At 48.8% G+C, this 13,570-nt stretch overlaps 1 protein-coding gene across 18 annotated transcripts in view; it reads left to right on the top strand.

Annotated features, from left to right (window-relative positions):
- The window catches only part of CLASP1 (cytoplasmic linker associated protein 1), a 273,353-nt gene that overhangs the window by 243,386 nt on the left and 16,397 nt on the right, over positions 1-13,570 (top strand). For all 18 annotated transcript variants that reach the window (XM_061440036.1, XM_061440038.1, XM_061440042.1 and 15 more), the window contains 3 exons: positions 1,181-1,427; positions 3,478-3,668; positions 5,524-5,652. In XM_061440036.1, the coding sequence (XP_061296020.1) occupies positions 1,181-1,427; positions 3,478-3,668; positions 5,524-5,652 (567 nt within the window). The remainder of the gene's footprint in view (positions 1-1,180; positions 1,428-3,477; positions 3,669-5,523; positions 5,653-13,570) is intronic.

The following is a 13,570-nucleotide window of genomic DNA, read 5'->3' as shown; positions in this document are numbered from 1 at the left end:
ACCAAGGCCACCCACTGGCTTGAGGCAGCCATGAACCTCTCCCCATCCCCGCCTCTGTGACCTGATGCCAGTGGACATCTGTATAGGACGCAGTCTGTAGGACCTGGGCCCCAGCATCTGGGCGACCTGAGGGGCTTCAGGGCCAGTTGGGTCCTCGGCACCTGGCTCCCTCAGTGATGACAGCTGGACAGAGTCTGAGGACCTCGGCCTGAGGGAGCCGCCAGCTGAGTTCTGTCTCTTAGCAGGATCTGGACCTCAGAGGATGAAAGTTGTCCCTTGGGACCTCACCCTTTTTTGTCAGAACAGAGAATAAGGAACTAAGGGAACTAAGCTAGGGAACTAAGGGAACAGGGAACTAAGAGTTAGAATGTTTGAACTAAAGATGCTGCATGCCACAACTAGGACCCGATGCGGCCAAATAAATAAATATTAAATTAAAAAACAAAAAACCAATAACATTCACTTGGTGGAGATTTACAGGAACATCATTACATGACCTGATCTCAAGAAAAAGGATTTAACCCCAACAAGTTTGCAATAACTAACCACGCCCCTCCCTCATCTTCCCTAGAAAAGAGATTTGCTGAAAGCTTTGGGAAGTCTCAGGGGTTTTTAAGGCAGGAGCCACCCATCTCCTTGCTTGGCCCTGCAGTAAACCTTTCTCTGCTCCAGACCCTAACATTTTGGTGGTGTTTGGCCTCACTGTACATCAGGTACACAGACCTGCATTTTGGTAATAGTCTCCAGAGGGTCATCAGGGGAGCATCCATCCATGGTGGTATGTCAGGGTGTCAGTGAGAGAAAACTCTTCCTGGTGGTGGTAAAAGTATTCCACTGGGGTGTTGGCCTCTGAGGTTCCTTGAGAACTGGGGGTTTCAGGTATACAGCTTGCCTTCTCCAGGGGCTCCTCAGAAGTTCGTGGCGCTAATCTCAAAAATATTTGTCGAATTAATCATCCAGTACCAAGGAAAACAGACATTCTGTGTGAACTAAGGAATGGTTAGATGAAAACATAAGTATGTTCTGTCCCTTTGGAGGTCACTTAGGAGTTAGATATTTACAAATGGAAACACTAACAACTGTACTTGTATCAGCAGCCAGATTTCAAGTGAGAAATCTCTGGCTCTGCTAATACTTGTGAAGATTTAGACAAAGGAACTGAGAGTGTGCTGTGCCCCAGGTATCCCGTGACGGTGGCATCGCCTCCCCTGCCACTGAGGGCCGGGGCGGCAGCGAGGTGGTGGAAGGAGGCCGGACGGCTCTGGACAACAAGACCTCCCTCCTCAACACCCAGCCCCCTCGCGCCTTCCCAGGGCCACGGGCGCGTGACTACAGCCCCTACCCCTACTCGGACACCATCAGCGCCTATGACAAGACAGCCCTGAAGGAGGCCGTGTTCGACGACGACATGGAGCAACTGCGAGATGGTGAGTCTCTCCCAGCTTGATGCCCCTGGCAGGATAGCTCTGGGCACACACAGCATGTGGGATGGAGCAGAGAGGCCTGCCTTGCTCTGCTCGTCTGAGGTCCTGTCGTGTGCCCAGGAGCAGGGGGCACATGGAGGGCCTATGGGGAAGGCTTTGTGAAGAATCAGGCCTCAAGCTGGTGGTGATGAGCACGGGCATAGGCAATGGGGACACTGACCGTTTGGCTTCTGGTGGGCATGTCCCCATCCTGGGCTGTGGCCAGACGTCCCAGAGCCCTGCAAGGAGACTGCCTGCTGGTCTCTCGCATTACTGGACCTGCGGTTGGGGAAGGGATCTAATGTGCCCTGGGGCCCTGCTGGCTATGTGCTGGCTGCTGAGATAGAGGGATCCTTCCCATTGTTCCAAGTAGGAAACTGAGGTTCAGAAAGGTAGAGTTACTTGCCCCAAGTAGAACATACTTGATACAGAACAGAACTGCTCTGGGTATTTTTCTGACTCTTGTGTTAAGACCATTATTGAGTAACAAGTGAGTGAGTATGTGTTGGTAGGATAGTCATTTTACTTAGAACCTAACTTTTCCTTTTTTCACCTCACTGTCATGTTCATATGTTTTAGTTAATTTTAATTAGTTTTTTAAAGTTTTATATATGTATACTTTGTTTCCAAGCCTGTTATTTTATGTTGTTTTTCAATTTTGAATGAAGACTTCAGTTAGAACCTTAAATCAGAATTCTAAGCAGTTAGCATTCAGCGAAGGCCTGCTGTGTGTCAAGAAGGGTGTGGCTTGCCAAAGACACAGAAATGAGACACAGCCCCTGGCCCCAGAGCTTAATGCCTTTCCCCTTTCCTTTAAGGGGAAACCGACCCATTGTGGTGGCAGACATAGAGGAGAGGGCTGTGTTACCAGTGGATGCTGAATTGGAGGGGAGGGGAGCAGGAAAGGAAGAAAACGGTGCTGTCCGTGTGCCAAGCAGTGATGGGAACACTGTCTGAAAGCACAGGTAGCTTCAGGGACGTGAGAGTGTGGCCCCTTGGCCTGTGGATTGCTACTCACTTGTGGGGAGCAGCTCAGTCTACCCACCTGTCTGCTGGGCAGGAGGCTAGCAGTGGAGGGCTTATTTGGATTTGTACCTTCTGGGAGCCGTGGACCTTTTCCCCTCATTACTCATAGGATTGATACAGTGTTTAACTTACCCAGTTGTCAGTCTTATTTAAGACAGACGAGACGAGGATGTCGGCTATAGTTATCCACCAACTGTACACTTAAAGGCTTAAAGGAAAAGGTGGGATAGCAGGGGAGAGACGAGAGGGTTCTGTAAGACATCAACTTCCTTGGTGTTTGTTCTTCAGTCTTAGAAGGTTAGAAGCTTAAGAAGAGTACAAGTTTAGGTTTCTAATGGTTTGTCTTTGTGTTTCATCCATTCTATTTAAAGTGAGTATTTAAGTGTATTGAGGTCTCTTAAAAAAACATGTAAAGAGAAAGGATATGTTCCTCTGCTGTACAGACCATGGTCAAGTCCCGACAGGCGTTACACTGCATGATGTCGGCAGACCTTGCGGTCTGTGAATAGCTAGTCTGTGGGTTGCCTGGACGCTGTGATCCATGTGTGTTTACGCTCTGGACACTGAAGCAGGGAATGAATATTGACGAATCAGATGTGGTGGTGGAGGGCCTTGAGGAAACTGTGCTAAGGGGCTCTGAGGGTAGTGAGGGTGTCCCTGCTGGAGCCTGGCTGAGGCCAGGTGCAGGGAGTAGAGCTGGGAAGAAGACAGTCCAGGAGGGGTTTTGGGGGGTTTTTCCTGTTTGTCTGAAATAGGAGGGTAAAAAAGTCAGGCCGAGTAGAGAGAGGCACTGCCCGTTGGTCCCTGCGTCCTAGATGCCTCTTTTCACGTCTGTTTTCACCATTGAGCTGGTGAGGGTACCTGCTGAGGGTGTAGAGTGAGGCCAGTGCCACAGGGCGTGGTGTGGGCCAGTGGGGACCTCCCAGAGGCTGGAGAGCAGGGCGGGGTCCTGTTAACAGGGCTGAGCATCTGTCTTGTGTCCCCCAAGTGCCCATTGACCACTCGGACCTGGTGGCAGACCTCCTGAAGGAGCTGTCCAACCACAACGAGCGGGTGGAGGAGCGGAAGGGCGCATTGCTGGAGTTGCTCAAGATCACGCGTGAGGACAGCCTGGGCGTCTGGGAGGAGCACTTCAAGACCATCCTGCTGTTGCTGCTCGAGACACTCGGGGACAAGGATGTGAGCTGCCCGCCTTCCTGTCTGTCCTGGAGCCACGGCTCCCCTCCACTCTGTGCCACGCCTCCCGTCCTGGGGCCCCGGCTCCCCTCCACTCTGTGCCATGCCTTCCGTCCCGGGGCCCCGGCTTCCCTCCACTCTCTGTGCCACGCCTCTCATCCCAGGGCCCTGGCTCCTCTCCACTCTCTGTGCTATGCTTCCTGTTGACACCCAGACAGTTCTCAGGTTTTCTGAGCCTCGGTTAGTAAGGTGGTGTTCTTACTGGAGACAAGCCCTGTCCTGGCTTCAGTGCGGGGTTTTCTGTAATAGGGTTTGTAGTCGTTGAGGGAAACTTGTTCCTGCTTCAGGTCACTTTCACAAAATGTCTTAAGACTTTGTTAATGTAGAATGTGAAGTTGTTTTTTTTTTTTTAATAATGGGATTTTTTTCTTAGGGGTTTTCTTTATGGTTCTATGCAGTTGAGAAATGAGACGTTTGTTTTTGGAAGACCCACTAAATGCTGCCTTCCCTGGGGCTCCCTCTTGGTTCACCGTTGCATGTGTTAGTGGTTCCAGAAACAGATTCCAAAAGCAGAGATTATAACTATTTTCTGTTACCCTCCATTGTTATTTTTAAAATAGAAAGCCTTCTCCACACTGTGACATTTGAACATGATGAACTAGGTGTTTGCACCCGGCCTGGTTCGTCATCTGCATGTGGTACCTCTTAGATGACCCTTCCAGGGGTGAGCAGCCTGATCAGAGGCCACCTCCCCTCCACCCACCCCGACCCAGTGTGGCTGCTCTCTTGTGTGGCAGCAGGAATGACTGTTGAGACTTCCCTGAATTAACCTCTAGAAGTAAGAATCGATCTCTGTGCTCTGGGCTTCGTGTAGGCCAGCAGAAACACAAGTGCAGTAAGTGTGGTGAGCAGCTCAGGGACAGGACCAGGCAGATTTCGAGGAAGTTGGCCATGGCCGAGGGTCGAGGTCATGCCAGGGTCACATTGATGGTGACTTTAATGGAAGGCAGGTGAGCATAGGCTGGTGAATGTCATAATGACTCCACTGGCTCTCTGCTGCTTAGATTGAGTGGTTTGGCGTAGGGCGAATAAAGGTGGAAGGACGGTGATGAAAGATCTGTCTTCGTTTTTCTTAAAACAAAGTACGTATTGGCTCCTGGAGTCCTTGTACTGGTTGGGCTTTGTCGGGAGAGCAGCAATGTCAGGGAAAGGGCAGGGGATGGTGTGTGAGCGTGTGGCTTGTACAGGTGAGTGACAGGGAATCAGGATGTACTGTTTGGCTCTATTTGGTGTAAACTCCATCCTCTTTTGTTGAGATTAGGCGTCTGTTTGGAATGGCTTTCCTCCAGACGCATGACTCGAGCTTTAAGCAGCTCTGCACAGGTTCCCCTCCCCCATGACCTGCTCACCTCAAAGGTCAGGAGTATCGACAGATCTCCACTGTCCTGGTAGGAAAGTCCACTGTCTGCCAGGGCAGGTTGATGAGATGTGTAGGTCCTCTTCATCTGTTCTTTTATGTATTTTACAAATATGTACCTGACTCTCAGAAACCCTGAAAAACCCTGGGAGATTGATATGAACTTAATCATCCTCATGCGGGCCTAATTTGGCTTATGTGGGAAGCCGTCCTGGGGTCTCTCTTAGGTGCTGGGTCCCAGGATGTCCCCAGAGGCACCGCACCTGTCCTCATGGAGCTGGCTGTCTGGGGACCCTGTTTGCATTCAGCCTGGAATACGTATCGCAGTGCCTGCAGGTGCCAAGAAAGCCCAGGCCTGGGACCTGGTGTCGGGCCCTGCTGACCGTGTGCGCAGGGAGGCACCGGAGCTGTTTGCTCATGTCTTCTTTACTCTCGCCCCAGCATTCCATCCGAGCATTGGCTCTCAGAGTGTTGCGGGAAATCCTGAGAAACCAGCCAGCGAGGTTTAAAAACTACGCGGAGCTGACGATCATGAAGACACTGGAAGCCCACAAAGACTCCCACAAGGAGGTGAGCCGGGTCCAGGGTGCACACCCCTGCGTCCGTCCTGATGTCTGAGCTGCGGTGGAGAGCCAGTGCACCTGCAGGTTCCCCCAGCTGGGCTCTCAACTGCTGTCCAGCGCACCGCGCCCTCCCCCTGCAGTCAGGACCAGGGATGCCCTCGGCCAGCCTCTCAACTCAAAGCCCCGCTTTCCTTGGTAGCTGTCATCACATGTTGTCCCCAGGGGAGTTAGGCGAGACTGGCACGTGTGGGTGTCCCCCCTCCCCTGGCAATGCGCTCTACTCTGTGGGCTCTGGGACCTGGTAGCAGCTCTGCCTGCTCCACCAACTCCTGGATGTGAGAAACTCACTCTGCTGGGGTTCCCGCTCCTCAGGCCTGTCTCAGAACACGTGTTTCTGGGCTCGGACTTGTGTGTAGATGGTGGACAGACCACGCATTGTCCAGTCACTTGTTGAACTGTCCCGGTATCTGTTACTCCCAGTCCTTTGAGTATCGAGAGGCCACCAGAGAGTGGGGAGGTGGGTGGAGCTGTCCTAAAAGAAAATGATTTCAGTGCCACCCTTCCAGTAAAGTTCACTATGGACAGCAACCGTTTTATTTAGAGGTTTACGAAACTTGATGTGATAGATAATGGGTTTGACCCCTGAGACATAAACCACGTGGTCAGTTCAGTCTTGGCTCCTGTGTGACTCTCGTGAGCACAGTCATGGATTAAAGGAATTGTGATTAGAACAGTTCTTATATTCACAGCAAGAATCAGACCCTAAATTGTGGTGTTTTTTCTGTTCAGTAGTTACGTGACTGCTTCTGAATACAGACGGTCTGGCCTCCTCAGATTCCCGCCCGACTGCAGGCTCAGCGAGGCTGAGGCTGCTGCTCTGTCCAGGCATGTCTCCACCCAGCAGTCCTAGCAAAACACAGGGGTATAAGCGATAGGTGTGTGTGCAAACCCCTAACGTATACTTCTAACGTCTGGCTCAGTGGCCTGATGGTGATCATCATCACTCACATTTGAACAAAACACTTTGCACTTAAAATAACTCTTTTGAAACAATGTAAAGACCAGATTAGCTGCTGGCAGTCAACATAATTGTCAAGGACCAGATAAGCTGACAGTGGTCAACAGAAGTGTTCCCAGGTGAGGAAGAGGTTCCAGGAGTTCCCGTCCTTTGTCAGGTGATGCACACGTGTCAGCTTTTGGCAGAACCAAGATGCAAACTAGGCCTTGTGTCTTGTAAAGGGCAAACAGGCCCGTGCTGACTTTTGTTTTAAACCATAATGGCCTCTCCTTAATGAGAATACATGATCAAAAAATGAAATAAAATGGATGATCTCTTACATGCATATGATATCAGTTGTTTTCAGCGGGGAGACATAACTGAGAATGTGGCATTAAGGTGAAGCCTTGTGTGGCAGCCCTTCTGCCCTGTGTGGCAGCCACTGGCCATCTGCTTGGGAGATGTTTGTCTTCACAGTGGCTGCCCTGATGTTAACCTTCAGAACCTGGACAGTGGACTCTGACAAGCATACATTACTGATTGCATGAGGGGTTCTTGTTTTTTTCCCCTGCAAGACAAGAGGTAGAGGAGAGAAGGTTCTCAGCTGTGAAGTCCTTTAGGTTGCCTAAGGGACACAAGCAGAAAATACCTGCTGCCTGAAGCAAATCTAGCAGCACTTGGTTGTGGGGAATTCTTGTGACCCAGGGTCTCCACGCAGCTGTCACTGATTTCCTGATAAGGCAGGTGGAGGAAACATTGTGTCCTGAAAGGAGTGCCGTTGCTGGCGGGCCTCCCTGCTTTGCATACCTGCAGACTCACCTTGACTTGCTGCCCACGTCTTTTCCCTTATGAAACTCCACGCTGTCACTTTGCCAGAAACTCCTAACTTGGGCACCTGTGTGTTTCTGTTGGCATATGAAATTAACGTCACATACAGTGTGTCTCTAGTTATTATATTTTCTCACCAGTATATTCAAACATTTATTCAGACATCATTCTCATATTTATTGGAAAGGATCCAAGGTGTTTCTAGACCCAGTTACTAGTCAGACAGAGCCCGAGTTTCTTCCTGTCCAGTTGGCGCTTCCAAAGTGTGCTCATCCTGGGCCATAGCTCCTGGAAACTCCTCCATAAGAAGCTAGTTTTGTGTTCACAGGAGATGAAGGAGATGGACTGGCAGGTTAACAAGGAGCTGCTGTGAGAGACCTTGTCACCAAATATGTCCTCCCTTGGCTGCTGTGGCAGGCCCTGGCATGATGCACACTAGTTCCAGCCGTGGGCCTGTAGCAATGAAGGACTTCTTGAAATATGGTTTCTAATAGGTTGAAACATGTCATACAGCCTTTAGGGAAGATGCTTAAAGCAGGGCTGCTAAGTTGTCTTGCTTTTTTCCCATAAGCTGAGGGCTGTGTTCTCAGGGTCTTTAGCAGGAGCTATGTGTGCAAAACACTATCACTGAAACATGCCAGGGGCTAAATCTGTCTCATCATGACTCATCCTAAGCTAACATAGACATTTTACAATAAGCAAGATAGAGGATTTGGGGACCGATTTAGAGTTTTTGTTTAAAAAGTTGGTGTCTATCAGGTTAAGTATGTTTTCATATTCCCTATTTGAATACATAGATTTCTTAAATTATCTAACTCTGTGTTTTTATCTTTTTAGTAAATAAAATTTGCTGTTGCGTTTCAACTGCTCATTAATGAAGTTGCTGTGGTTTACAGTAGTGTTAGCTTTTAGCAAACATCTACGGGCGAAGGCCTTGATAGCGACCTTTTTAAGATCCTATGCCCACTCTCTGTTTCTCAAAAAGAAAACTTTAACTTCAGTGCTTCTTATCTTAGAACTTGTAATCCGTCTCTTAGGGCTGGTACCGAATCTGTCCATCAATGATTAAGAGAGGATTTAGATCTGGTATGAGCATTGATACTATGAATGCGGTTCTGGGGTCAGTGGGAGCACGAATATAGAGATGGAAAGCTGGGTTTTCCATCCAGCATCCGGCCTCCAGCCTTGCTGTCTGTTTGGTCCCCATTGTGTAGTATGGCTGCCGCAGAATCAGATAGGGGACCTGAAAGCTCATGTCTTAACACTGTCAAACGCTGTACAGACTTTGCTTCATAAAGCTGTCTTCAGACGTCTCTGTCGTCTCAGAGGCAGACAGATGATGTACAAATTATTAATCATTTTATACACATTTAATGTAAGATAGCCGTTGCTCCCAGGCACCATGGCTTACACACGGTAGCCAGAGTGTTGAGGTCCTCGGTCAGTGTTCTGTTTGAACTTTAGAGAAGCATCAACTCTGTTTCTTTGAAAATATTCTTTTGAAATCAGTTCTAATGAGGTGAATGAAACTGGAGCCTATTATACAGAGTGAAGTAAGCCAGAAAGAAAAACCCCAATACAGTATACGTATATATATGGAATTTAGAAAGATGGTAACGATAACCCTGTATGCGAGACAGCAAAAGAGACACAGATGTATAGAACAGTCTTTTGGACTCTGTGGGAGAGGGCGAGGGTGGGATGATTTGGGAGAATGGCATTGAAACATGTATCATATCATATGTGAAACGAATCGCCAGTCCAGGTTCGATGCAGGATACAGTATGCTCGGGACTGGTGCACTGGGATGACCCAGAGGGATGGTATGGGGAGGGAGGTGGGAGGGGGGTTCAGGATGGGGAACACGTGTACACCCTTGGAGGATTCATATTGATGTATGGCAAAACCACTACAATATTGTAAAGTAATTACCCTCCAATTAAAATAAATAAATTTATATTAAAAAAAAAAAGAAAATATTCTTTCGGGCCATAATATTGGCCAACACAATATACCTTGACCATTAGGTTTTGCTTTCACTGACCTCAGCCATGGTAGTGAACATTCAATTATATTTGCCTGTTAAAAGAGAAAAATATCAGCCTCATTGTGGGGTCACCAGATCTGGTTTGCCCCACAGAAGTCTTGGTGCTTAAGGCATCAGAATCCAGCCTCAGGTGGTTTGGCTTCTTTGGGGAAGTTTGATTCTTAAATATAATATAAAACAACCACTGTTATGTCTCCTGGGGTTTTATTTTGAAATCATTTCTAGTTAATTTAATATTTTAAGTTTGCAGAGAATTAAAAAAACTAAACCAGATGACATTTTTAAAATGGAACTTTTCAGGACCTCTTGGCAAATAGGCCTGCACAAAGCAATGGTGTGTGAGAGAAAACACTTGAGAGATGAGCTGATGTTCTGCTTCAAATCCCAGTCAAAATCACTCTGACCATGGTACCAGATCCTTGGCTCTGGAATGGCGTTTAGAAGCTTCTTGGGGCAGCAGCCACGTGTCAGTGGGTTCTGGCGAACAGTGCATTGTGTGAGTGTGGAGAGATTACTTCACCTCTCTGGACCTTGGTTTTCCTAATCTCTTAGCCCAGGGAGTGGACTGCATGGTTATCTGCGTGTCATCTGGCCTCAAGATAATAGAGGCTGCTATTGAATAACAAGCCTAAACCTTCCTAGATTCCAAATCTCCAGTTTTCTTTGGGCCCAATCTTGGCATGTGGCCAGAAGCCCTATTTCCTTTGTAACTTGTAGCCTTGTAACAAAAAGACAAAACCAGAAACCTATATAGTCGTTTAAAAGGTCAAAGTTGCTGAGCCAGTCTGACACTCACAGCACAAACTCTAGTAAATGTTTTATTATTGGAGGCACAGGGGAGGGGGGTGGGGAGTGTTTGAGATTTAAAGGAACTTATGGTTTAGTTCAGGTTAGAGCAAAGGACTCCACCAGGGGTCCAGAGAGAAGTGCACTGGGAGTTTGGGGTGGACTGGGAGGGGCGCCCAGGGAGAGCGCTGACAGCAGAGAGTCAAGCAGCGAGCCTGAGTGCGGGCCTTGGGCCGGGAGGACATGTCTGGGCTGGGTCTGCTGGACCAAAATGGCCCCAGGGGTGGCCGGGACATGCCAGGCACAGTGTCCAGCCCTGAGAGACGGCAGCTGCTGCCCCACAGTTACTCAGGGCAAGGAGACACGGCCCCTCCTCTCTGGTGCATCTACCTCCGAGGAACCAGATGTGACATCTGCCCTTTACTTCCATAGCCTCAGAAAGAGTGTCTTACTGAGAGAGAACTTGTCTGGAGAAAGCAGTCAAGTGGTTTGGTGTAGGGCAAATAAAGGTGGAAGGATGATGATGAAAGATCTGTTTAACATCAGAGCCTTGGGGTCTGGAGACTCAGGTCCTCATTCTACGTTGACCAGTTGGTTAGCTGAGTAGCTGGGGATGGGTCTCAGCTCCCTGAACATCAGAAGTGCTGGCACTCAAGGTGAACTGGGGCTACAGGACGCCTGCCCCTTGTAGGACTGACATTCATGTCAAGGGAGTGAGGAGGCTAACGCTGTTCAAAACTGCAGACGCGGTCCTTTTAATCCTCTTCCTCTGAAGTAGATAGACCGGTTCTGAATAGAATTGGGGTTTTCCTGTTTTATGTAAACCAGAAATTGCTGCATTTCTTGAAGTACATGTCAGAAGGCTATTGAAATTTGGGTGAATTAACTGTGGGCTGTGTTATTGGGCTCCCAACTGGGCTCCCATATTGGCTGAATCTCTTGGTGTCCACTCTGGAGTGTCCATCACACTCCTGCATTTGAGGCCAGGAAATACCAGGAATTGATGGGTTTTGGGAGACACAGAGGAGCCTTCTGTGTGCTGCCCATCTTCAGCCTCCTTGACTCCTCTAGGGACCAGCCAGCCCAGCGTTCCTGGCATCCTCCAGGGCAGCAGACATGGCCACCTCCTGGGCGTCCAGCCCCTCTGACTCCACAGCTTTGTTCCCTGTTGGCTGTGATTCCACCCCTTGAGGTGGGACAGAGTAAGTCTCCACCTCAGAGCCTTACCACACTTGAGACAGTGTTGCCCTCAATCTGCCCCTGGAGGGGCGAGTGTGATGGCTGTGTGGTTAGAGACCGTTTCATGCAGACTCTGCCTTTTGAAATCGTGCATGTGTATTTTCAAGAGAAAATACTCACTAGGTAGGGTAGGGAGATAAAGTGTCACCATCCAAACTGATATCAGCATACTTGATTCAGGTCCCCCCCACTTCATTTTACTTATGAGGGAAACAGGTCCAGACAGTATAAGAAGCATCCCTCAGGTTCACCTCACTCATTGGTGACAGAGCTGGGTCCCCGAACTTGGACCCTGAAGCTTTTTCCTTCCCTCCCTCCCTCTGGGGCCAGGCCTGACAAACGGGGACTGGTCCCTGGCGGTGACCATCTCACCAGAGAGACAGCCTCCCCACCACGGTGGGCACACATCCCCATCATCTTCCCTGTTTTGTGAGGTCTTCCCGGCTTTCCCCAGAAGGTGGCGCCAGCGTCTCACTTAGCTTTTAAATGATTGGGACTGAACTAGGTGTACTTTGGAGAAGGAAATGGCAACGCACTCCAGTATTCTTGCCTGGAGAATCCCATGGACAGAGGAACCAGGCTTCTCTGTCCATGGGGTCGCAAGAGTCGGATACGACTTAGTGACTAAACTACTACTACTAATTAAGTGTACCTGCTTGTCGTCATTTCTGAACATTTGCTTGCTTGTTTATGTTAGCCAGTTACACTGGCGTGCCTGTAACAGAGTGCAGTCAGTCTTTGTGAACTTAAAGCATGCAGTTCAAATTGTGACAGGTTCTGTGCTCTCAAAGAAACCTTATCTTTAAGCAAACATTCATCAATATTCTGAGTAATGATCTCATTTTAAAAAAAGTTAGATAAGGAAATTATGCTTTTCCGAGGTAGACACTGTTAATTCACTGACTTTGAAAAAAAAGAATTCCTGTGTTTCTACCAAACTGCAAAAAAATCAGCAGAACTGGGACCGTTTTGGTCACTTAGGGTTGGTAATGACCCAGAAGTCTGCCTGACCCCACTCTCTCTCATCATCTTCACCCTCTCTGAGAACTCATCTTTGCCCCTTCTGGCCTCCGTGTCTACCGAAGAGTACTGTCATCCTTTCTCTCTGTTGCCTGTGTTTACTTTGCTTTCTGTTTGCTTACATTTATAATCTTTGCTTCTTATGTTACATAGACCACAGGGGTGAAACTTAAAGTTCACCGTGAGTCAGGCAGCCAGCCAGCAGCCGGGAGCTTGGCATGTAGAGGGAAGTCAAGAGCACCAACCCCTGTGCCAAAAACAGCGTCTGCCTTGGGAAACTTGCTCCAGCCTCAGTGAAAGAGGGGCCTCAGACGGACCTTGAAGTGCAGCTTCTGGCATTTTCTCTTCAGGCATTTTCAGAAAACCTATGTTTGATTAAATGCTTCCTGCAAGCAACTTCAAGAATTCCTGGAGTTTTATCAGAGGAAGTTCTCCTTGGGTTCAGGTTTCAGCTCCACATACCCGAGCTGGTCTGTTTACCAGCAGCTCCCTGCAGGTTAACTCCTGTGACCTGGATGAGAGTGAAGCTTGGAAAGGTTGGTGGGGAGGAGGAAACCCTCACGAGAGAGCCTCACTGTGAACCTGGCCGTTTATCTCCCTGTCTGGTCAGTGCCCTTTGCAACCCTGAGGTGCGCCGGAAGGTTTCTGCTTTACTCCTGTCAGGACTTAAGTGAAGCTGCCAGGACTCCATTCCCAGTCTCTCTCTCCTGCCGCCCAGCTATCTCTACTTCTTAGTGGCCTCCTAAATTGCTCGACATTAGTGTTTTCCAGTTTGGGATATTATCAATGAAATCATCCAGTATTTTCTGACCCTTTCATTTTTTTCCCCCCATGTTTAAAAACTAAGACCTCAGATTTCATCAGTTAGTATTACTCAGTTTTCTGACCAGTATGTTGTGACACCTATGAACAGTGATTTCTTACAGTTGAAGGGCATTGGTGTTCCACTGCAGGGCCAGGTTAGAGAAGGGATGGACCCCTCTTCCACTGTCTGCCTAGCTGTGTATC

This window comes from Bos javanicus, chromosome 2 (assembly GCF_032452875.1).
Source record: "Bos javanicus breed banteng chromosome 2, ARS-OSU_banteng_1.0, whole genome shotgun sequence".
NCBI lineage: Eukaryota > Metazoa > Chordata > Mammalia > Artiodactyla > Bovidae > Bos > Bos javanicus.
This window is presented reverse-complemented; position numbering and strand designations above follow the sequence as displayed.